At 45.1% G+C, this 24,169-nt stretch overlaps 1 protein-coding gene across 2 annotated transcripts in view; it reads right to left on the bottom strand.

Annotated features, from left to right (window-relative positions):
* Positions 1-23,208, bottom strand: part of GMPR (guanosine monophosphate reductase) — a 45,632-nt gene extending 22,424 nt beyond the window's left edge. The window contains exons 1-6 of one of the 2 annotated variants that reach the window (XM_051609150.1): positions 22,778-23,208; positions 18,451-18,570; positions 17,698-17,781; positions 15,906-16,079; positions 6,254-6,335; positions 3,850-3,956 (exon numbers count right to left, since the gene is read on the bottom strand). In XM_051609150.1, coding sequence (XP_051465110.1) covers positions 3,850-3,956; positions 6,254-6,335; positions 15,906-16,079; positions 17,698-17,781; positions 18,451-18,570; positions 22,778-22,864 — 654 coding nt within the window. In that variant the 5' untranslated portion in view covers positions 22,865-23,208. The remainder of the gene's footprint in view (positions 1-3,849; positions 3,957-6,253; positions 6,336-15,905; positions 16,080-17,697; positions 17,782-18,450; positions 18,571-22,777) is intronic. The other variant, XM_051609149.1, reaches the window with a different exon arrangement.
* Positions 23,209-24,169: the final 961 nt, after the last annotated feature.

The raw sequence follows: 24,169 nt of genomic DNA, 5'->3' as shown, positions 1-24,169 counted from the left end.
TCAAGACAACTTGTAGAACTGCTAGGCTAGAGTCACGGAGCTTGTTGCAGGCTCAGCCTCTACCTCACAGCCCTAGGGAAATATATGTGTAAAAATCGCCCTGTGCATTCAGAAGAACTGGAATTATTTTGAAGTAAGCCTACTGGAAAGGGTGGCCATGGGGCCTGTAAAGGACATTATTAGATGCAAATTATAGTAATTTTATAACTATGATTTATGTGTCAAGGAACTTTTATAATATAAAAACTGGATAACCAGCCCTTCCTATGGTATTAGAAAACAGGTATTTATTATGCAGAAAAAAATGTAAATACGTGACATATACTGCAGCAGAAATAATACATATGGTGCTTTATTCTGAACTACATATGCTGGGCATATTTCTGTGTGGATAATGTTCTGCATGGAGGAAGAGATGATATGGCAGTAGCTGGGTGAAGAAGATCTTAGTCATCCTTTCCACTGAAAGCTGATGGTCCATCACCCAGACAGGGTAAAGGGGAAATAGGGATCTCTATTCAATGATAGCCAAATGATAGAGGACACATGCAAGGCTGCTTTCCGTTCCCCACATTGCTGCCTTACTAGAATACGTGACTTCTCTATCCAGCAGAGTAGTTCTCTGACCTACAAGAAAGAGAAACTTTATCTCAAGCAGGGTGTTTCTTAAGGAGCTCTCCTGCTAAACGGCTCCTCCACTGTAACTCACTGCTGCACCTTCTCAAGGCCAATGGATTAGCAGGAATGAAAAATGAGACCATTGGCTCCCAGACAAATAGCATGGGACAGAAACAGTGCCTGTATCTTAGACAGGGTTTCCTCTCTTCTTTCAGTGAGTCATGAAAGATTAATTTCTGAGCTAAGCTTTTAGTCTTGAAGATAATTTAGCATGAGGAAAGTAACTGCTGCAATTTCACCTCTCCTTTCTCTGTGTGACTCTAGAGAGACACCAGGTGTTCACTTGGACTACTGTGTTTGTTAAAAATTGTTGCCTTTGTCAGTGTATCACCTCCAAAAATCATGCATGACCACTTCAGTAATAAAAACATGCTTAAAAACCTAGTTTGTGCCCTCCTAGCAGGCCTACTGGAGAACGGGCTTCAAGCATGCTGTTCTCCTTGCAGTATCTGTACTGTGCTCAGCACCCCCACTGTCTCATTCCATGAGTTAAGACTTCCTGCCCTTCATAACCTAACCTACCAACATAACAAGAAAGAGGAGCAATTCAATGAAGGCACTGGATGAGACAGAAGTGGATGCAAGAAAGTATTCCAAGGGACTAACCCATATCACGCCATCAGCTATAACCTACATGAAGATAGCTGGTAAGTTTTGAATCTTTTCACATCCTTCCTGCCACTTCCATATCAATATAACAAAAAACCTGCTGGACATATTTTCTCCTTCCGAATTGATGCAGACAGCTGTGGTAATGCTCTGACTGTAGAGGCATCCTTCAGCTCAGGTAGGGCATGCTCCTTCCTGACTCTACACAATACCAGTAGTGAAATACTTTTAAGGATGTTGTGTATGTTTGTTGCCAATTATGTACCTAGGCTTGCTCCCACATAGTGTTTTTCCCTCAGGATACTTCTCTCTTGTGATACTATTGCTGAAGCTCTGGCAATGACTATGTAAGTCCAGCCTCTTCTTTCTGCAGTAAAAACACTAATACCTAGCTGAACGCTTCAGAATTCATGCATTATATCCTCACCCTTCCTCTAGTCTCCTTAGCTTGGGTGACAGAGTTAAGCTGCAGTGTTGTTAGAGACCCTGGTTATAGCTGAAGGCCCAGATGTTGTAGCAGTTACTAAACTGCCCTCCTATACTCCCTCTGTAATGACTGGGAGGTTGATAGATGTGGCCTCATGGAAGCCAACATGACCTAAGCAGGTCAGAAACTAATCCACCCACAAAGCAGCAAAGGAGAGGAGGAACAGAACTGTCTAATTTTTCAACAGGCTAGACACACTCCCTGTTTTCTTGCAAAATCAGGATAGTAACGTTCTTCTAAGGGCTGTTAGCGGAAAATTATTACTGCAAAACTAGGATAGGTCTCTGAGCACCACCACTGGGATGACACCTATAGTTACCCAGTCTTCATAGTAATGAGTCAGTCCTTCATGTTCTATTACACACGTTCTGCTCATGCTCTATCTACATGTTCTGCTGTCTATTATAGGTATAAACATTTGTAATACTGCCTTCATAATAAAATCGCTTTTTGTTTTCCTTCAAAACTCATATAGAATCAATAGAATCCTAGGGGTTAGAAGGGACCTCGAAAGATCATCTAGTCCAACCCCCTCTGCCAGAGCAGGGTCACCTAGAGTACATCACATAGGAACGCATCCAGGTGGGTTTTGAATGTCTCCAGTGAAGGAGACTCCACAACCTCCCTGGGCAGCCTGTTCCAGTGCTCTGTCACTCTTACAGTAAAAAAAATTTTTCGGATATTCACCTTGAACCTTCTATGCTCCAATTTACACCCATTACCCCTTGTCCTATCACTGGTCATCACTGAGAAGAGCCTAACTCCATCTCCCTGACACTCACCCCTTGCATATTTGTAAACATAGGGGAGCTATGAAGAAGAGGGAATGCATAAGAATCAACAATAAAGCATAACAGAGATCCAACTGTAACACTTACTTGTTTTCCTGCTCCATTTTACCCACAGATCCAAGAAACAGTCAAGCCCTCTGCCCACCCACAGTCAATTTTTTCTCCTCTCCCCTTCTTCCTCAACAACACAATACACCTCTTCCTCACTCAGATACTAGTCACAACTGGGTTGAACAAATCAGGGCCTTCCTGTGATTTCTCTTGGCAGAAGATCTAAAATTCAGCATTTGGTCTCCTCTAGGGCTGCAGAGGGAGACTGCTGGCTGTGAGGGTACCTGTGAGCACAGCACACTGGTTAGCCCTGATGCCTTCCTGACTTCCAGCTAACTCAGAGACAGCCTGCAGAGACTGGGCAAGCCCAACACAGTCAGGGGCACACTGGCTGGGCATGCCTAAGCACACAGGACCTTTTGGTGCTGCAGACTGCAGTCTAGCTCAGTTTTAGGCCATGCTCACAGATTTACTTTTTCTATGTGAAGCGAATCTGGTCTTGATGGTAGAGTGGAAGTTGCTGTTAGCAGGCAATACAGAGACATACTCTCTTTTCTTTACAGGCTCATTATTTCCCCAGAGCTTTGTGAGAATGTAAGTGGCTCATGTGTCAGCTGTGCTCAACACAGCCACTTCTGAGACACTTCTGTTCTTGCACAGACAGCTCTGTGGATGCTATATGAATCAATCCTGCTACTAGGGCACAGATAGGCTTGTATTGTTTTACCTTGTATTCTGCTCTACTGCCTGCCTGTCCCTCAGTCCCAGTCTCTGAGGAAAGCCATGTTTACTTCTCATTCATTTTTCAGAAATCTTTCATAGGAGCTACTGTTTGCTTCAATGTGAAAAACTATTGAGTTTCCTGCTCTGTTCACAACACAGCTTATTCCATCAGGGAGCAAGAAGCAGCTTTCCAAAGACACAAATAGGAGTGAGGTGCCCAAGTCCATCTCACATAAACTATAGTATTACCTAAAAAGGTTGGACCAGATCCTTGAGGTCCCTTCCAACCCAGCATTCTATGATTCTATGAAGTCTTTTAAGACATTAGAAGGAGTCGGTTGGTTTATTTACATGTAAATCTCCACTGACTACTCTAGGAGCTAGTTTAGGGGTCAGCTGGAGATGACAGCAGGATAGCCTTTAACACGCAGGTGTACTGGACTACTTTGATTCTCCCATTCCACAACAATTTGCACAGTGGCAATCTGAGAGTAGGTGGTATTTACTTACAGAGATGATATGTCCTTTCAAGCCATGTGCAGAGTCTGCACACTCAATAACAGCGCTTAGCTGCGGATAGCCCACCCCCGTCTTAATCCGAGTGGTACACACAGAACCTAGACAAGAGAACGAGAGGAAAAAACAACCCATTAGGCTGACAGAAAGGATACAGTTTGTTCTTTTTCGGAAAAAAAGGTATTTCTGTATTAGTTGTTCCTTCAAGAAGTTTCTACTACCAATGTTGGCTTCTCATGGATAAAAGAAACACATAGGAACTTGAGTTTTTAAATGATACCCCACCACTTCAAGGGAGCTGCAATTGAGGTGACTAATATCCCCACTTTCTTCTCCAGGGCCACAATTCCCACTTTGGTTACCATCAGTAATGCCTTCCAGTAAGAGATTTACTGTATCACAAGAGATCAAATCTGACTGAGGTGCTGGAAGGGAAAGGGGACAAAAGGTCCAGAGTCAAAACCTCTGAGACTCAGTGGCAGCATTTAATACCTAAATATTTATTCCAATAAATATTTCTCTCTCTTTTCTACATATGGTTTTAAATAATTCTCAGGGGAAACCTGTGCTTTTATTTATTTATTTATTAGCAATTTCCCACAAGGCCGAGAAACCCAACTTTTGCCTAATACCCAAAGCAAAAATACTTGATTGATTGCAATAGTTAAGAATATAAGAAAATCAGCATACAGCATTTAAAAAGTGAGATAAGCAATCATCAGAAAGCTGTATAGTGTAATATTACAGGAAATATACTAATTACATCTGATTATTGAACTATATTATTTAAACACAGACATGGTGCGCATATACATATGTATGTAGATATAAAAATAAAGGTATATACATAGATATAAAAAGCCCACTTCAATTATAGTTCAATAGTGTAACATGGCTATAGATCTTTTGGAATACCTGCTCTGTTATTCTCAAATTAAGAGTCAAAGTGAGGACTGCTTTTTGCCAGTCCAGGTCATATAATTTAGGATACGGACCATACAGGACTGCTTGATAACAATAATTTCAAAACAGACTCTAAACCAAAGGGAGCAAAATCTGGATCCTTCACCCAGCTGATAACTGGGTATACTTGAGCTATCAGTAAAATAAAAGTTTCCAAAGACCTTTCCACAAACTAAGTGAAAACACTGAGAAGTAGTTCTGAAAAGCAGAAAAAATTAATTTTAAAACAATCTCCATAGGGTATGTATATAATGCTTTATAATAAATCACTGTCACTTTCCACAGGATGCACCATTATCTGGAAAAGAGCCTCAACATCTGATCTGCTGTGAGGAACGTTTTTTACTTGTGGTTTTCGGCAGTAAACTTGTACAGAGCTGCTCAGGAAGATCTCCAGAGAGGGCTACACAGTATTTACTACTAACTCACTCTTAAGCCACAAACAATAACATTTCCTCTTTTTTATCTGAATTTGCCTGTGACAACTGCTCCACAACATCTCTGGTTTTTATAATTTACGTATTTTGCAGTATTTATTGTTGTTTGCTGTCTTCCTGAGCACAACTGCAACCTTTATTACACGGTTTGCTCTGTTCAAGTCATACATTCATGGGCCATAACTATTTGGCATTGTAAACAAGCTGCCTGCACTGCCCGGGCTAATCACAGATGTATTGCCAGTGGCACTTGTGTTAGCCAGTTTAAAATCTAGACCACATACAGTGATCCCAGATGCAGTCTTAAGAAGAAAATTACAAGAGGAAGAAGCACATGAAGACATGCACAAGGAAGGGAAAGAAAAGAGAAGCCAATATGGCAGTACATGCCAGACAACAATATTAGGGAAGGTAGAAAAAACACTGTAAGAAGTCTAGGGTCCCCGTATTTATCCATGGGAATGTTACAGTGATAGGTAACATAAAAGTGCATTAATGTAAGTTTTAGCTCCCAGGCAATAGTAACAAGTTGAGGCAATGTTATCCCTGCTTCACACTTAATGACATTTCATCTTTGAATACATTGACAAGATGGGCAACCCCAGCTTAAGAGAACACATCGTGAAGCTGTTTAGAAACCTATCTTTCCTTGATATAAGTGGATACCTGAATGCAGTATCCTTTGAGCTTTAGCTGGGATGAGGCTAGAAAAATTGTTCCTAAACACAACACATACTATCAGTGCAACTCAGTGCTTCCAGTACTAAGCATCTTCACTGCCTGCAGATGGAATATATACTGCTTTGCAGTATGAAATACTAGGATCCTGTCCATGTATTTCTTAAATATGCTATGTGCAAGGGCACTGTTACTTTATTGCCTTGACAGAGTCCAGGCATCTTAATGTGTAATCAAACAGTATTATGCACCAGTTCCACCTAGACAACTCCTCCACCAATGTTGCCGTAAGTCACCTTATATGACTGGATTTGACTTACCTGGTCCAATACCCACTTTAATAATATCTGCTCCAGAAAGAATAAGTTCTTCTACCATCTCTCCTGTCACCACATTGCCTGCCTAGACAGAAGGAACAGTATCACATACATGGGCAATTTCAAGACTACTGCAGTAAAGACTAATGATGCTAATGCAGAGTTTTAATCAAAGCTTTTATGAGTTGAACTACATAGTCAGGAAGAATATAGTTCACCATATTGTTCACTGTGAACGCCAGAGAGATGTAACAAATCATTCAGGTACATTCTCAAGCCAAACAAATGTCATGATTGGTCCAGTAAACCCTGATTCTGAGCAATGCTGTAATTGTGTCCGTCTCTGCCCCTCTCTCCTGGATGGGCCTGGGATCTGCACTGCAGAGACCTGCTCTCCTGGATGGGCCCCTCAGACCTAGGTCATACCTTCTCATGCACAACTATATTTATGGCATAACACAACTGTTCTGTTCTGCTCTGCTCTATTTCCTGTGCTCACTATGAGTTGAATAACGGTAAGACTGATTTTTGTCTTAAGTAGCAGGTGTTTTTCAGCTCCAAAAACAATTTCAAGGACACAAATCAGAAAGGTTACAAGTAGAAACAGGATTTTACTTTTAGATTGTATTCCATTTCATGTTATTTTATGGAATCTGTTTCAGAATCGATGCTCACAAGCATCAGCACAAGGCACATATGTAGCCAGGATCAGGCTGATGCATTCTTCATCTCAGCTTGAAAACCAACCCTTGCAGTCTGGCAAAGGCAAATGACACAGCTGCAGGCAGCAGCAGCAGGAACACAGGCCAAGCAATCCATGTCTCCTGAAGAATGAGAACATGAAGAATGAAGATTGGTACCAACCACACATGAAAGAAGAAGAGGAAGGTGTGTGGTACCATGGAGTATTTTCCAAAGTAGGACATGTAGTGATAACAAGGAACCTTTTTGCCTTCCAAAGCTTTCTCCACTGTGCTTCTGGGCCAGTGACACATGATGAGTGCTCTTGTGCCTGCCCTGTGCTAAATTGCAGGGGAAGCTTAAAAGTGGCAGCTCCAGATAGTGCAGCCACCCTGGAGCCCTTTACAAGTACAGGCTGTTTTGTACCAACAGGAACCCCTGGGGAAATGGAGCCAAGGGAAGAGCAGACGGGAAACACAAGCAAAAGAGCCCGAGAGAGCCAGGGCACAAGTAGCACCGTGGAGGTGCAAAAGCAGCAGGCAAGAAGCTGGCCAAAAGGGCCCAGAGGATCCTGATCAATGCTACAGAGGACAAGAAGAAAGCCCAGGGGACCATCCTCCAAGTCTGAGAAAGCTTCCTCCCCCCAGATGCAAGGCACGAGGGCCACCTTTGTGGTGCAGGAGCAGCAGGCACCTGGCCAAAACGGCCCAAAGGAGCCTGGGCAAGGAGCTGTGCTCTGTGCTGCAGAGAAAGGCAAAAAACCCCCAGGGACACTTACTAGCCCACTGTGGGGGAAAAAAAGCCTTCCTCCCCTCAGCTGCAGGGCATGAGAGGCCACCCTCGTGGTGCATGAGCAGCAGGCAGTGACTGAGCCAAAATGGACCAGAGGAGCCCTGACAAGAGGTCATGCTCAATGTTGCAGAGGAAGGCAAAAACCCCCCTGGGACCAGGGCCAATCTGCCCCAGGGGAAAACTCCTTCCTGACCCCAGCAGAGCTGGCGATCGGCTGCTCCCTGAGCACGTGAGCAAGCCTGCCTCCTCATCTCACAGGCTGGTCATGCCTCCCAGGAGATGCCCAAGCCCTATTCTCCCTCAGCCTCTTGTCAGGGCTTCTTGTCCTTGTGAGGAAGCCTTTGGGGTGCTGGCCCAAGGCAGTCCCTCTGCCCAGAGGACTGTCCCCACCCCTGCTGGTCATGCACTGGGCACAGCTGCTGGTCATCTTTTACACAGCCTCTGGCTCTGTGCTCCCAAGGACAAACGTAGTGCTGTTACTCTTCTCTCAGACCATGGCAGAAACCAGCCCTGCAGCCCACAGACCACCCCTATTAGCCATCCCCTATCTGCACCAAAGCTGATGCCCTTTAAGTCACACAGTGAGGAGGACTAGGGACTTGATCTGGTTGGAAACAAACCCTTTTCCAGAGGGGTGGATGAGGATGATTTCAGCAGCTGCAGCCTGGAGGAAAGCCAAACAGTAACCAGAACCATAGATTGAGATGGACTATGCCAACAGACAAGTCATGGAAATAATACAGGCTTTGAAAACACAAGTAAGCAGAGTTTACATTGGTGTGGTGCAAGGGCTGGCCATTACTTTTTGGCATTTCAGTCACAGTATAGAACTCTCACAGCTCATTAGTGACTTTAACCTTTCTAGAAGAGAGAGAGGAGACAGGAGACAGGAGAGAGGAGAGGAAGGGAGGTAGAAAGCAGCTGATTTGTAAGGGACCTGATCTAGTCCAACTATCTAACCATTTCAGGGCTGACCAAAAGTCAAGGCATGGTATTAAGGCCTCTTAAACACTGACACATTTGGGGCATAGCTCACTTCCCTAGGAAGCCTATTCCAGGGTTTGAACACCCTCTCAATAAATAAATGCTTTCTCATGTCAAGTCTGAATCTCCTCTCACATAGACAGCATTGAGCCATTCTCATCCATCCTGTCACAGGATCCCAAGGAGAAGAGGTCAGCACCTCCCCTTCCACTTTCCCTCCAAAGGAAGCTGTGGAGAGCAGGGAGGTGGCCCCTCAGCGTTCTTCCCTCCAAGCTAAGCAAACCCAGAGACCTCAGCCACTCCTCACAGGACACGCCTTCCACTCCCTTCACCAGCTTTGGTGCCCTCCTCTGGACACATCCAAGGACCTTCACATTCTTTTTACATTGCAGGGCCCAGAATTGCACAGAATGCTCCAGGTGAGGCTGCACCAGCACCAAATACACCGGGATAATCCCCTCTCTTGACCGGCTAGTTATGCTGTTTGATGCACCCCAGGACGCACCCCAGGATGCAGTTTGCCCTCTGGGCTGCCAGGGCACCCAGCTGGCTCACACTGACCGATGCTGCCGACCAGCATCCCCAGATCCCTTCCTGCAGGGCTGCTCTCCAGCCACCCCTCCCCCAGTTTATACTTCCTTCCACCCCAGGTGCAGGATCTGGCATTTGGACTTGTTAAATTTCATGCTACTGATGACTGCCCAATGCTCCAATCTATTTTGATTCTTCTGCAATGCCTCTTGTCCCTTGAGAGAGTCAAGAGCAGCTCCCAGCTTAGTATTACCATCAAACTGGCTGGCTGATGGTGCATTCACCTTCTGCCTCCAGGTCATTGATAAAAATATTCAAAAGAACTGGCTCTCGAATCAAGCCCTGAGGGACACCACTGGTGGTGGATCACCAGTCAGATGTAGCCCCATTCACTGCAAGCCTTTCAGCTCTGCTCTTCAGCTAATTCTTCACCTGGCACATCATGTACCTGTTCACGTTACAGCTGGACAACTTGTTCAGAAAGATGCTGTGAGGGATAGTATCAATACTTAATAAAATCCAGACAGAAAAACTTCATCCACTGCCTTCCCTTCATCCAGTAAGCAAGTGACATTACCATAGAAGAGTATTAAAAAGGACCTTCCCTTTGCAAACCCATATTGGCTATGCTTTAATATTGCAATTGCTCTATAAATATCTTTCAATAGCACCCAATATGATCTTCTCCATAACCACCCCAGCTCCTGAGACTACAGTCACAGGGTCTGCAGGTTCCCAGGTCTTCCCTGACACCTTTCTTGTAAATTAGAATAATGTTGGCTAGGTTTCTGTCAGCAGGGACCTCCCCAACCTCTCAACACATTTGTTAAGTGATTGAGAGAGGACCTGCTGTAACATCCACTAGCTCCTTCAGTACTCTGGCATGAATCCCATCATGCCCAACAACCCATTAGACATTTGAAATCCAGGTATGGTTTGATTTCAGCTCTGAGGTTTGTCTCATTTCTATGGCACGTTCTAGAAAAATTGCACAAAATAGACCTGTATGAAACAGAAGTCCAGGTGCTCACATCACCTGTTTTGCACTTTTACTGAGATGGGCTCTTCATTTGTGGAGATCTGAATTTAGGATCTAGAGATGTTCATAAAACCTCTTACACAATGATATTCCAGGAATTAGCAAGTGTTTGTAGCAGCACTGATATGGGCAGAGCAGGAAGTAAATCCTATAAACCTTACTATTTCCTTATTTTTTACTGAAACAAAACTTCTGAAGTCAACAGGAACCAGCCAGGGAATGCTGGGTAAGGCCTAGTCTCCATTTAGTGATTTTTGGCTCCTGTTTCACCATTTATTTATTTTTAATTAATTGTACTTCTCCCTTTTATTAGCCTGAAACAGCTGACAAGCCACCACCTGAGGCACTCATAAAAACAGTGATACTGTTAGGTAGCAATTCTTGGTCTTTGACACAGGACCACTGAACTTCACTCAAAACTGCATGATATTGATTAAAAATAAAATAATATAGAAGAGATAGGAAGTAAAGAATATATAATAGGTACAGTGCCTCCAGCCAAGTGCTGCCTCCTTTCAGCTCAGTGGCAATTTGTTATACTAAGTGTTGTAGACTCCAAGGTGGGGTGACAGAGCGCATGCTGCTTACAACAGTTAGGAGGCATTTTATGTCTGGAAGGCAGATGACTACCTGTGTAGTATGACATGCAGCACATTACAACCTGGTGAAATTCTGGAGTACCTGCAACAGATTCATAAACAGGAATGAATGGATATTAAAGTCAGTGGCTCCATCAATTTGGGGATCAAATATGTATTTCACTTAAGCAGCAGTGTCTTCTTATTAACAGAGCATAATGGATTGTCAAACTGTCTCTTCAGAAATGCTAAACAGATGTTTAATGTTAAGTTATCACTAGAGAATGCTGGAACCGAATGTGTTGATTCAAAATGCTCATCCTAGCAAGGAAAACCACTTATGTCCCCAGCATGTATTTTTTCCTGGAATCCATGTAGATACATCCGTGGTTTCTACGTTTCTCAATCTGCAGATCCCCAATAAATCTTCAAGAAAGATGTAGAACTTTATATAGAGAGCAATCTGATGATGACAGGCTTGCTTCTTTTAGCCTTTTGAAGACCTCAGCACAAAAAAATCCCCACTGCATGAGAGGCACAATTATCTCTGTGAAGAGACCCTAGTATCACAGCTGAAGAGCAGGGAAAGCTGTTTTCTCACATCCAGCTGAATTTTACTTCCACTGAAACCAATGCTTGCTTTACCACTGATGGCAGTATGACATCTGAATAGAAGCAAACGGGCTTTGGAGAGCCTCAACTGCAAGATAAAGCCAGAATACTTCAACTAAAACACACCTGAAAAGGTGAATATAGAAAGACTGAGACTACAGAGATTAAACCCCCTTAAAATTAAGTAAGAATATGAAGCAAGTAAAGTAACTGAAACTTGTAAAAAGAAAACACTACAGACAATACATTTTGTAGTGCATTTGGGCAAGCAGTCAGGCAACATAATCGTTGGAAGCACTGTGTTAGTGAAAACCACGCTCATCTTAATGATGAATCCATGTACCAACGCATTTCTAATCTGCTGCAGAACTGGTTTTCTTGAAGTAGATATAACCCAGTAATTACCTCACCGTTAATCTAACTTTGCTACCCCAGGCAGTAAAATAACAGCAGCAGTAACAACTGCAAGTCAGGTAAGCTACCATGGTTTCATTGTGGTCAGTTATTAAGGGCTACAACAAACTACCCTGGCTGTGGGCCTGGCCTTACACACTCTGCAACATTCAGCTGTACCATCATCACTCAGTGTGAAGTTTCAAGTGAGCATCACCCTGGCTCATTCCAGCACTATCCAGGATGACTGGACTGTGGGTCAGTCCTGAGGGAAATCCTGGATTCAGAAAAGCCAAGGGGAGTTCATTGCTGTCTTTAATGGGATCAAGATCTCACCTAACAGGATTATAAAGGCTACAGCTTCTCTGACAGAGATACAAAATTAGTGAACACAGCAGGATGGTGCCTCTGAATTTCAGTCAGGCATTTGATACTGTGCCTCATAAAAGCTTGCTATAAATACCGTCTCACACTAAGACAGGAACATTGCTGCACTGATTGAAAGCTGCTGGCAAATGGCAATGGATCAAGCTGGGGAGAAGTGTCTGTGACAACAGTTCTCAAACTTTCTTCTTGTATCCTAGAGGAAAGCGCAGTCTGTGCCTCCACACGGTCAGGAACACTGCCAAAGGACACTTCCCACCTACTAAAAGCAAGGGGTGCTTTACCATGAGATGAAGGGATTATGACCTTTGTGAGGCTGAGGTGGTACCAGGTGGGTGTTTGCTACTCAGTATTATGACTGACCCAAGACAGCCGAAGTAGCATCACTGTCTCCTAACCTGGGATCCCAGCTGACTCTGCCCTGGTAGACACACCATGACAGGAATGACTGGGCTGCTTGTCCCAGAGATAAACTGGGAGGGGAGTCTGCATGGCTTTCTTTGACTGAATTCTGCCTCCATTAAGACCCTGAGAAGTTCTGCTCTAACGGGAGCAATAGTTTCTGGACCCTGCTGTTTTCCTCTGCTTCTGCTTTGCAATTCCACTTGCCTTGCTCTCTGGCCTACATCTTGTGGGTGCTACTGCATCTGCAAGTGTGTTCCTGTCCCAGCTTTTCCCTTCTGCCACGCTCCCTGGTTCCCCCCCTACAGTTTCTTCTGTACAACAAACACAGAACTCTATGAAAAAATTCAGAACAAAAACTTGGCAAAGCTTGCTGACTAAAGTATCTTAGCTTGCTAAACAGACTGCCAGTGAAATGGAAGAATGCACACACCTACAATTACACTAATAAATAAGGACTGTGCTTACTGCAATACAGCGGCTCTGACCCTCTATCATGAATGTTAACTGAAGTTCTGCTTTTGACTTCAGTGAGTAGGCACAACCCAAGCACATGATGTTGTGCTACAGCAAAACACCCCACTTGGACCGTTATTCTTGATTCTGGGGAGTAGCGCTGTACTTGTGACTCTCGTGAGATGTGAATGCTGCTTCTTCTTCCATCCTCAGCCTAATGAGTGATTTAAGGCAAGTCATGTTGTACCTTTGTTTGTCTTCCCTATCCTTTGTGTTCCATAGAGAAACTTAACTTCTTGGTAAATATGAAAGCAGGAGTGAAAAGAATGTGTGTCAGAGCCAGGAAGAAGAAAATAAGGTAATGTGATTATGAAAGCAAGCATTTAAAAAGGCAAAAACGTGCATTTTAAAGGTTGTTACACAAGAAACATCCTCCAACTGCTCTGGAGTATCAGGCACAGAGAATACTAAGTTCAACACGCTTGCTTTGACATCACCTTTCAGCCTCAGAGCTGAACCCATCACATGGCTCCTGGGAACACTTTCCCTGAGATCCAGGGTTGGGTTACTGTTACATACTGCACTGCAGCTGACTGTGGAATGAATGGTCCTGCTGAGGAAAAGCAAACAAGACAGCCTGCAAGGTCCTGGAGATCACTTTCAGCTATGAGAAAGCTTCTTTATTTTTATACCTTCTATTTAACTGCTAGCCCTTTTGTTTGAAAGCCACAACGGCGGAAAGCATAGCTCAGAGACAGCAAAGCAGACAGAACAGGTAGCAGCAGGACACGTCTTCCAGAGTAACATTAAAACGAGAGTAGACGAGCTCCTGCATTTCAGCCAGGAATAGTTTCAAAAGGCCACTTTGGCACAGAGTGTAAAGTAAACTCATTCAGAAGTGGGGCAGAGGTGTGCGTCCCTAGTTCAATCAGAGACTTTCAGGGATTGCAGTCTTGAGGCTTTGGAAAACAGGTTTTTGAACACCCCAAGTTTGTTAGCATGCTTTCAGGAATGGAAATTATCCTTATGCAGGAGATTAAAAACTTGAGTCATACTAAATGAAGCTCAGAGAAGGGAGCAACAATCAGAGAAGACAACTGAACAGGTCAGAGCTGTATAAACACTCAAGCAGGTGGTGCTGTCAGGACAATGAGACTCGAAGTTAACAATAGCCTTAGTCACAGAAGCAGAGAAACTAAGCAGGTAGCTTTACAGATGTAGGAGGTGGATGAGACTGGCTTATGGACATTAGACTGACATCTGGGCTTCATATCTGACTTTGACATTGACCTCCTATGCCTTCTGGGCAACTCATCTTGGTTGAGTTCCCTCCCTCAATCAGCGAAGTCAGCAGTCTGTGGGAAGTTGAGGAGGGGGTGACACACAATTTTCTTTCTGCTCCTGATAGGGAAGATTTATTTTTTTTTTTTTTAATTATGTGGTTTAAGTTCCCTCCCACAATTCTTGAAGCCAAAGACACTGGAGTAATCAAGTCACTAGAGACATTATTTCAGAAGCAAGGAAACAGCTCCTTCCCTCACTGCAGGGAACATGGAGCAGGAAGCTCAAGAAGTCCACATCTATCACTTCATGCTGCCAAAATGTCTCTCCAAAGCCATGGGAAATATGGCCATGGCAAAAACATTCCCACATTTGCTAGCAGAAAGCATTCCAGCCCACTTCCATTTTCCAATGCCACCATCATTCAGAGGCAACAACACTGCCTTCCTCTGACAGGGGATGAAGGAACGTAGTCTCCCCTGAGCAGCTCAACATGCAGTTCCCTCTTGAACCAAGTCAGAGTGTGCACCTATGACCATTTTTACTTCACATTTATTTTACATGTGTGTGAAGCATTCTGTTTGACATGAAAAAGTGAGAAAGTACTGCCTAAGCACATGATTTTTTGCTGCAGTGTCTTGAAGAAAGGCTGATAGCCTCACAAAGAATCTGCTGCTTTGAGAATTTCTGCTATTCTCATGGAAATAAATTCAGACCCCTTTCTTCAAGGACCCCGGGAAAGAAGAAGAAACAGTAGGACTGTGCTGTAAGGACTCTGGTGTTGATGAAAACACTCTACTCTTGGTGCAAAAGGGCTGGAGGAAGCATGGCATTAGCACTCTGAGAAGGGACAGTAACATCACAGAAGGCATATGAAAAGCACCAGCATTGACTGCTTTGCTCCCTGATGACCCCATTCACAATTGCACAACACTCCAGTGATTCTTACCATGAGCAAGGATTAGTCTACATTCAGCTGTCTTCACAGTGATCTAACAGACAGAAACAGCCATTGGCCTCAACTGGCCAGAAACGTTAGCACGTTCCTGCAGCAAATCTCAGCTTGGAATCACCAAAATAAACCTACAGGCTTTAAGATTAGAGGTCACATCTGGCGTGGGAAGGAGAATATGAGGAGGAAAAAAAATTGATCCACTCAGCCTGCCATGCCAACAACAAACTGCTGTATCAGAGCACACATTGAACATCCCCACAGAAACTACCAGCAATGGAAGACTGACAAGGCCAACATATTATTAAACAGCCACCATTTGGCTCAGCTACCATCTTGCTGAATTTAAACAGTAGATGAATAGAGCTGTTCCCTATATTCTTAAAAGGGTTTAATGTATTTTTAAGACAAGAGGTTTGAGTCACTTGTTTTCTTCCTGTTTTTTTTTTAATGAAGACTCAGAAATTGATGGAGCTGCCACAAAGCTCCTGAGGACTACCAGCCAAACCTCAGGGTCCTGCTCCTGGACAGAATTCCCACACACACCCTCCACCCTTTCTACACACTTACCATAATTGTGTGATGCGGAAACAAGTCACGGACAGTCTTCACAAACTCCACAAAATGCTCTGAATAGCCATTTGCCACATCCAGACAGATGTATCTTATAGGTGGAATGGCCTCTAGAATCCTTGTTAACTTGTCCAAATCAGCTTTTCCACTACCTGAGCTTACTGCTACATGCTAGAAAGACAGGGAGAACAAAAGGAAGTAGTAGTTTGTGAAAACTGGGATAAACACACACTTCTGCATAGCCCTGGGGGGAACTTGTGCTGGAAACTAGTCAAAATCAAACTATTGTAATATAAAATAAATACCTTCCTGAGAATATCAATGTGTTACTTCTGGTTTCGTTTAAAGACCCTAAAATAACGAAGAATTAGCATTTTAACAGCTCTTCATTCACTAGTGGAGTCTCATAGGCAAATATAATCACCTGAGACGGACAAGGCTCAGCCATACTCATATTAATACAAACACAGAAGAACATCTTACTTGATATATTTCCAGGAAGGCAGAGTGGCAAAATTTGAGGCACTGTCACAGGGTCAAATCTGCATCTTTAAGTTCACCAAACACTCCCTTGATCTACAGTCACAGAACAGCTGAAGTTTGGAAGGGACCTCCAGAGATTGTGCAGTCCAACCCTCTTGCTCAAGCAAGGTCAGCTACCATTGAAAACAAGCAGACTGCTTCCTCCTTGGTCTTCCTAGGAGTTCCTTCCAATAGAAAAATAGTTTCCACAGCTGTTGGCCCACAAAACCTCTGCATAGATCCAAGGTCACACAGCAAGTCAGTATTTAATCACTATGAGATCCTACTCCAGTAATTATCAACCACAAATGAGCTAAGTGTCAAAGTGTTCAGGCACAGGATATTCCTGGGACCACTTTCTACTGTACAGAGTCATATAAGCAACCCTGACCAATCTGATAGGCTGGCTTTCAGACAATCTTGTAATCAATGGTCTTTATAACATAATTCTAAAATATGCCACAGGTAAAGATACAATACAGCTGTGTGGTATGCTTTCCTATGCAGAAAAAGTTTCAAAACTGCACTGAACTCTGAGGAGGGGACACAGACAGGCACACTCTTATACTGCCTCAGTGTAGGGGCCTGCCAAAAGAACACAGAAAAAATCTGGCTATGAAAAAGTCAAAAACTCAAGTCAATTTATGAAATGGTGTTTCTCTAACGGCTCAGGCTAGGCCCACTGAACAAGTGAGGCAGAGCAGTTAGCAGCAGCACAATGTGAGCTCTAGTGCAAGGAGGTAAATGGACAACACATGCTCTGACCACTCTCAACGCTCATCCCTGCTGGGGCACCAGCACCTGGGCCCCTCCAACTGTGTCCGCTTGCACACCTGATAGCAAAGACTCTGCCCAGCACAAGGGTGTGCAGGTCCAGCTTGTGGTTGGGTTACTCAAAGCTGTTCACATTTGTGGTCTTAAGCTTCTCCCTCACCAGCACTATCACAGCTCCCAACAGCAACAGAAGCACAGCAATTAGACCTACTTCCAAGTATCTCTTCCTTGTTCTGGATACTCTCCTATTTACAGGCATATATAAAAGTTTTCTTTTTGCATCTTAATGTAAGCACTTTCATAGTGGACTCAAATAGCTGTGTTTTTTTTTTTTTTTTAAACAGGACAAGCCACTTCCATTGCTGCATTTAAGAGCAGCAAATATCTTAATTCCCCAAAACCTCACCTGACAACAGTGTTCCCAAGAGGCTTCAGTGTATGTGAGCTCAGAGCAAAGCAATAAACCATAATAATTTACAGTACAAAAATTTACCTCAAGGCATTCTGGGTGATTGGCAGCAAACAGTTTCCATTCTTCCAGAGAATAATGCTTGTGAATTGCGGTGAACATTGCATGCTAGCAAAAATAAGAAAACTGATATTAATGTCCAAGTCTGTTATCCTTCCCTCAGCTGCAGAATAACAAGGTGAAATTCCCATTTAAAGTATAGGCTCAGGCTGCTTCAGAGAAACCATATACAGTGAACAGGCCAGGCAAGTGCAAATGGCTCCTTAATGGTAACTTAACATACTTAGCTGACCTTTCAGGATCAGGTTTCTGGTGTTTTCTGACATTACAGTCAATATTTTGAATGTGCTTAAGCACTGCAAGAAATTAAGGTGAGCCTTGAGGCCAGAGGCTAATTAACTAGTGACTCCGAACTGCTGCAACTTTATCCAGTAAGCTACACTTCCACAACTTTTGTAAGCTAACAGTTGTTGGTTTTTTCTGGATGGGAGCACAATACAGACCTCAGAAGCTAAGCTCTAAAAGCTGAGTTACACCCAAGTTAGAAGCTTCCCAGTAAGCATCTCGACTGAAGCATCTCACATCTGGAAACCTTTATCTGGTAAGCATATTGCTATAAAAGCACAGCTGTTTTTCAGTGAAAACACACCTTCTTGTTCTGGATTTTTTAGTCCATGCCCACCCCGTTCTCCAAAAAAACATGGCTAAAAATTAGCAAAGGCTTCCCAGTCACTCAGTGACTTCCCCATAATTGTAGAAATGAGGATCAATACTTACTTTTGCCATAACCACGGCCATTTCAAATGTCCCCACAGTGTCCATGTTTGCCACTATAATGGGAATTCCTGTGTATGTCTGCTTGGAGTTGCGGAAGGTAAAGGTGCGTGTGAGGTCAACCTGCAGGGAAAAGGCACAAAGTCTTTCAAGTAACTTGACTGCAATGCAACAGTTTTGCCACTGACTTAAAGTAGAACAGGTTTGGGTAACTGCTTCTCAATTTTCCTCATATTTTCTTCCTCCTTTCAGTCCACTATTACCTCACTTAATTTACTTCTTTTGTTACAACCTCTGCTTTCCAAGTAAGAAACGAAATAGAAAATATTTTTTTCTGTGTTAAAGAGAGTCCTTGCTGAAGAAAAAAAATTTTTTCTTTTTTTTGGTAAAAGAACGAAACAAGTCAGAAGGGGTTGGAAAGGAAAGAAAGCAAAAAGTGGACTGTAGATTATTTTACACAGAAGTAACCTCAGCTGTTTGTTTGGCTGCCTGAGAAACCTAAGTCAAAGTCCTAACTCCATACACGTCTGAACTGGAACTCCCTATGTCTCCAGAGTACAGAGAGTTTTCTCCCAATCTTTAATGTAAATGACAATATAATAAAGCAGGCTTTTATTTTTGGCTGTGGTTACCAGCACTCTTGCCCTACAATACTAACAATCATAACCTGGCTTACTAAACCATGAGGCTGCTATACACTTTGTATAAGCTCACAATGGAAGGGTCGCTTTGATGAACAAGCTAAGATACATCTTAAAGGAGACTTCTACTTCTTCCCATTTACTATTTGAGAGGCCAAATTCTCCACCCATCACTGATGACATAACATTCTTATGAGAATTCTGGCTGCAGCTAATATGAGAAAATAGTATGAAGAATACAGATATTAAATAAGTATGGAAAATTAATGTATTTTACTCCCTTTTAATGCAATTTATTAACTAGAACCAAGGGGGGGGGGGGAACAAAACTATCACACAATCAGTTCTATAGAGACAACAGTCCCAAAACCACCACCTTACAGTTTTACAGAGGAAAAAAATCTCTGTCAAATGAACTTTAAAAGAAGTAGAGAAGAAGAGTATGTTTAAGAAAAGACTGAGGATAAGATGCAAAAGAACACAAGCCCTTCACTCTCAGTGATTCTCACCTCCCCTTACTATAACTTCTCCTATGTGACTTTGTTTAGCCAGTTGGTCAGATGGATCTCGCACAATTATCTACACAACTTATAATACAGCAATGGCAGGCATTTATGAGGGATAATTGTGGGGTTCTCCTACTGAGGCTTTTGTTCTGTAAGAACAGGAGAAATGGCACACTGGGTTGGAGATGTTTATGTGGTGCCCTGGTTCTTCAAACCGCCAGTTACCAGACATCTGGAAAGGGAACATAAGAACAAGGCTAGTTTCGAGAACCTCCTTCCCTAGCCTACCCTCCCAGGTTCCAAGAAGCTGATGTTTAGAGACTTTCAAAGGCAAAGGTCTCCTCCAATCCATTGTACTAAACAGCCACTCATGGACAAAGAATGTGCCTTTACATTTTTTTAATCCTTCACACCTTTAGCCTCTCCCATATACCACAGCAATAAATTCCAAAGATGAGTTACATGATGCATTAAAATGACAACCTTTGCCTGATAATTACATTCAGTGCTTCCTTCTTCTTGTTTTGTAAGACACAATCAACAGCTACTTCTGTTTCACCTTTTCCATTCTGCTTTTCACTTCATAGACTTACAGCATATCCTCCAGAACTGCTGCTTCTCCATCTGAATAGTTCTAGTATGTTTAAATTTTTTTCCTCATGGAAATCAGTCAACACTACTGACCATCCTGGCTGCCATTCTCTGTACTTAACTTTAGCATATTATGCTGTTCTTTCAAAGGAATCACCAGACCCATGTACTCAAGACAAACATACCTAGGAGCTATCACATAGCTCACCAGTTTTCCTTAGTTCCTCTAGTAGCACTTCTGACCATCTCTTTGTCTCTTTCCTGAGGTGCTATCAGCTAATTTATAGCTTACTGTTTTACGCATTATGAGGAAATAACTTCTGACTCTAGGATTGCTCACAATCAGTCAACAACAGTAAAAGCTTCTTTAGAAAGAAAATAATTAATTTTGTAACACCTGCCTACACCTTTGACATCTGAAAGTAGTAGGACATTGGCTGTTCTGTTAAAGGTCCCCGAACACCTTAGAATTTACAAATTTAAACTAATGGCTAAACTTCCTACAGGACACTTAAGGTGAACTTAAAATGGACAACCTGCAAAGGCAAGTCCAGCAAAGGCAATAGCAGGCTACATGAGTACCAAGACCCCACAGACAGGTAACACTGCTTCCACTCCAATCATTGCTTCAACCAATTTTGACATGTGAATTCAAGCTTCACATTTTCTAGTTTTCTTAAAGAGAAAGCAATTATGGAAAATTAAGACAGAGCAAGGAATCAAAAGCAACTACCGACACAACAGACCTACAGGAGCTGCAAACACCCTAAGTGCCTCTCTAAGAGGATGACTTCATCCTAGTTACTGTGTAAAAAGCTATCCTTGTGCAAAACAAGGCATTCACACCAGAGCAGCAGAAGCTTGTTGATATAAGCTTCAAAGCAGCAGCTTGCTGGGTAACAGGCACTGTAGTATGCTGCTCCTGTTCCTCTGACAGAACTATTTATTTATATTCTTGTTTTGAAGCAGACTGGGGCTGTCCATTTCAGATCTGGCTCTCAGACACTGTTTATTCCTGTTGCTACAGCCTCAGTGATGGTGTCCAATTTCTTAACCTTCATCGGTTTTCACTGACCCCCCTCACCACATGCACTTTTTCTCATGCGAAATGTTTTCAACAGTCCGTCACAGACACCAGTTACAACCCTGACATATCAGCTCGTGTTCCTCCTATCATTTTCCCTTCCCAGCAGCCCTTCTTCTCACAGCCCGCAAAGAGCTAAATATACAAAACAGGGCACTTGAAGGAGCCATGTGTCGCTCGGTGGAGCACAGCTCCACCTGTTTGCCAGGCCAGAACACCGAAGTTTAAAGGGGGACGGCGGGTGCCCAAGCAAACAGCCAGTTACGAGCAGCAGTTGCGCACAATGAGCGGTTACTCAGGTGGGACAAACGTTCTTGGAAAATTAAAAGTTACTAGCCTGAGATTACCTTCCTACTGAGAAGGCCTCTCCGATCGTGCATCTTCAAAACGGCAAGAAGAGTTTTGCTCAGTTGTTGCCCTCAAAATCCCTGGCCATGGGCCTGTAATGAACATGGCCGCCCCACTTCCCCTTCCACTCTTGTCTTTTTACTTCACTTGATTTGTCTCTAAGTCTCTCTCCTCTCTTACAACTTTGCTTCCCCTGGAGAAAAGCTTAATCCTCTTTCCATCCCCCAACACGACGCAATTCCTTCATGAGCCACACTAAATCCTTCGTTCACCTTGGGGTTACGCGAGGTGAAGGCGAAGGCGCCTTCAATCCCGAGGCAGCCATCTTTTTTGGGGGACAGGCGATCCTCGGGGGATTTCCTGGGGCCTCCCCTCATCCCTGACGAGAAGTAACCACAGCCATCTCCCAGCTAACAGGGGCCCCGGGCCAGCAGGGGGGCGGGGAGGGGCGGGGGGTGGCTGGGTTCTGGGGGTGCAGCTCCGACCGCTGGAGTTAGGGGTTAAGGGAAGGGAGGGTAATGCCAGCCCGGGGCACCGCAAGCGCTCCCCCGCACCGTCACTGGTGGTTTATTTATTATTACCACTATTTAGAAACAAACAAACAAACAAACAAGAACGTGTGGGTGACTCGGTAACAGCAACGCTGGCAAACCCCCAGCGCAACCGGACCCCCCCCCCGCAGAGGGTCTGGGCAGAGCCCTCCGGCAGGGCAGCCGGCACCCCCGCGGCAGCCGGAGCTCAACCCCAGCTCAGCGCCGCGGAAACCCGCAGAGCCACCTGTCCGGAGCGCAAAACAATTCCCCCCCTCCTCCCTCGTGTTAATTTTCCCTGAGGAGCTGGGGCGGGGGGGGGGGGGTGGGGTGGGCTTGGCAGCGCCCGCCGCGGGCCGGGGTGGGGGGTGGGGTGGGGGGGCTGGCGGCTCCCGAGCCCCGACCCCGCTCCTCCCCGGCAGCAGCCGCAGCAGCAGCAGGATTATTCCCCCCCCCCCCCCCCCGCCGCTCCAAGGGCGTCTCGATCGGGGAAGGCACCGCTCCGTGAGGGGGCTGAGGGATGAAAATAAAAAAAAAAAAAAGCAGGGAGGGGAAGGAAGTTAATGCGCCGAGCACGGAAGAAAAAAAAAAAAAAAAAAAAAAAGCACGCCGGGTTTCGAGAGCCCCCACCTCTGATCTGCTTTTGAGGCTGCTTCTTTTAGGTCTGAGCAGGACATCTTTAAAGTCCAGCTTGAGGTCTGCGTCTACCCGGGGCATCTTGCTGGGCTGGCGGCGGCGGCGGGGGGCGAGGGGCCGGGCGGTCCGGCTCCCCGCGGTCTGGCTCCGCTCGGCTGCACCGCACCGCACCGCACCCGCGCCGGCCGAAGCCCGCAGCCCGCGCTCCCAGCCTATTTATAGGGCGCGGGGAGCGCGGCGCCGAGGCCCCATCGCTTTATTAGGAGAGGGCTCTTTTTCAGCTGAGCGGCCGCTCTGTCCCTTTGCTCCTTCTCCCGCCGTAGCCGCCTTCGCTTCTCCGCCGGGCTGGGCGCTCTCTTAGGGGAGGGGGGGGGGGGTGGTGGCCGCCCGTGCGGGGCGAGGCGCGGGGAAGCGCCGGCGGCAGCAGCAGCTGCGGCCTTAAGGGCAAAGCAAGGGCAGAGGAAATGGCGCCGCCATGTGACCGAGCGGGCGGCCGCCGAGCCCCGCGCTGCTGCCGCCGCTGCCGCCGCCGGGTTGCGGCCGGGGGGGCTGAGCTGAGGGGCTGAGCTGACATCCCGCCCCGTCTCTCGCCGCCCCGGTGGCGATGGCGGGCACAGCGGGCGGCCCGGCGGCGCTGCCCGCGTCCTCCGGGCGGCTGCGGCACAGCCCGAAGCCGCGGGCCTCCAGCGGTGTGAGAGGCCGGCCTCTGGGCTTGTGGGGAGTGACGCGTAGCGGTGTTGTCGCATGCTAGTGCTAGAAGCGTGGTGTTTGGTTTGGTTTTATAGATATATATATATATATATATATACACACACACCTTAGTGTTAGGAATATCATATCTGCACGTTCCAATGACCCCTGGGGTGGTTTGCGGCCCAAGAAACTTGAGGGGCTTAATTGGACTCCCGTCGGGGGCGTCTGAACGTGGAACAGGATTTCTGGCCGAGATCAGACCCAACAAAGCCACTTCTGCCTTGCTCCGCGGGGGCAGGATGGCACCAGGAGGGATAGATCGTTTTGGTAATTGGGAAGACGGCCAAGGGGGCAAGACAGGTCAGAATTACACCTTAAAAGGTAAAAAGTAAACTGCTGGAATGGGATGTGTAAACGGGAGCGGGGAAACTGACAGGACAACTAGAAGCGTCGGATGGGCTGTAAACCCTGGAGTACCCAGCCAGTGGGGAAACAGGAGGGAACTTTGCATCAGGAATAGGGAATATAAACCGTTATTCACCTTACTATGGGTGTGCCTGCTTGTTTAGGTCACCCAGTCTTGCAAGAATGTAAATAAACTGTGCTTCGCTGAAGGATCTGCGTGGGCCTGTTCATTGGCGCGACAGACGTTTCTCACAGTCTCCCTGGGCTCTGGTGGCAACTTGACTTCGT

The sequence above is a fragment of the Apus apus genome, chromosome 2 (genome assembly GCF_020740795.1).
Source record: "Apus apus isolate bApuApu2 chromosome 2, bApuApu2.pri.cur, whole genome shotgun sequence".
Taxonomy (NCBI): Eukaryota; Metazoa; Chordata; class Aves; order Apodiformes; family Apodidae; genus Apus; species Apus apus.
The sequence above is the reverse complement of the archived record's forward strand: the minus strand, read 5'-3'. Positions and strand labels throughout refer to the sequence as shown.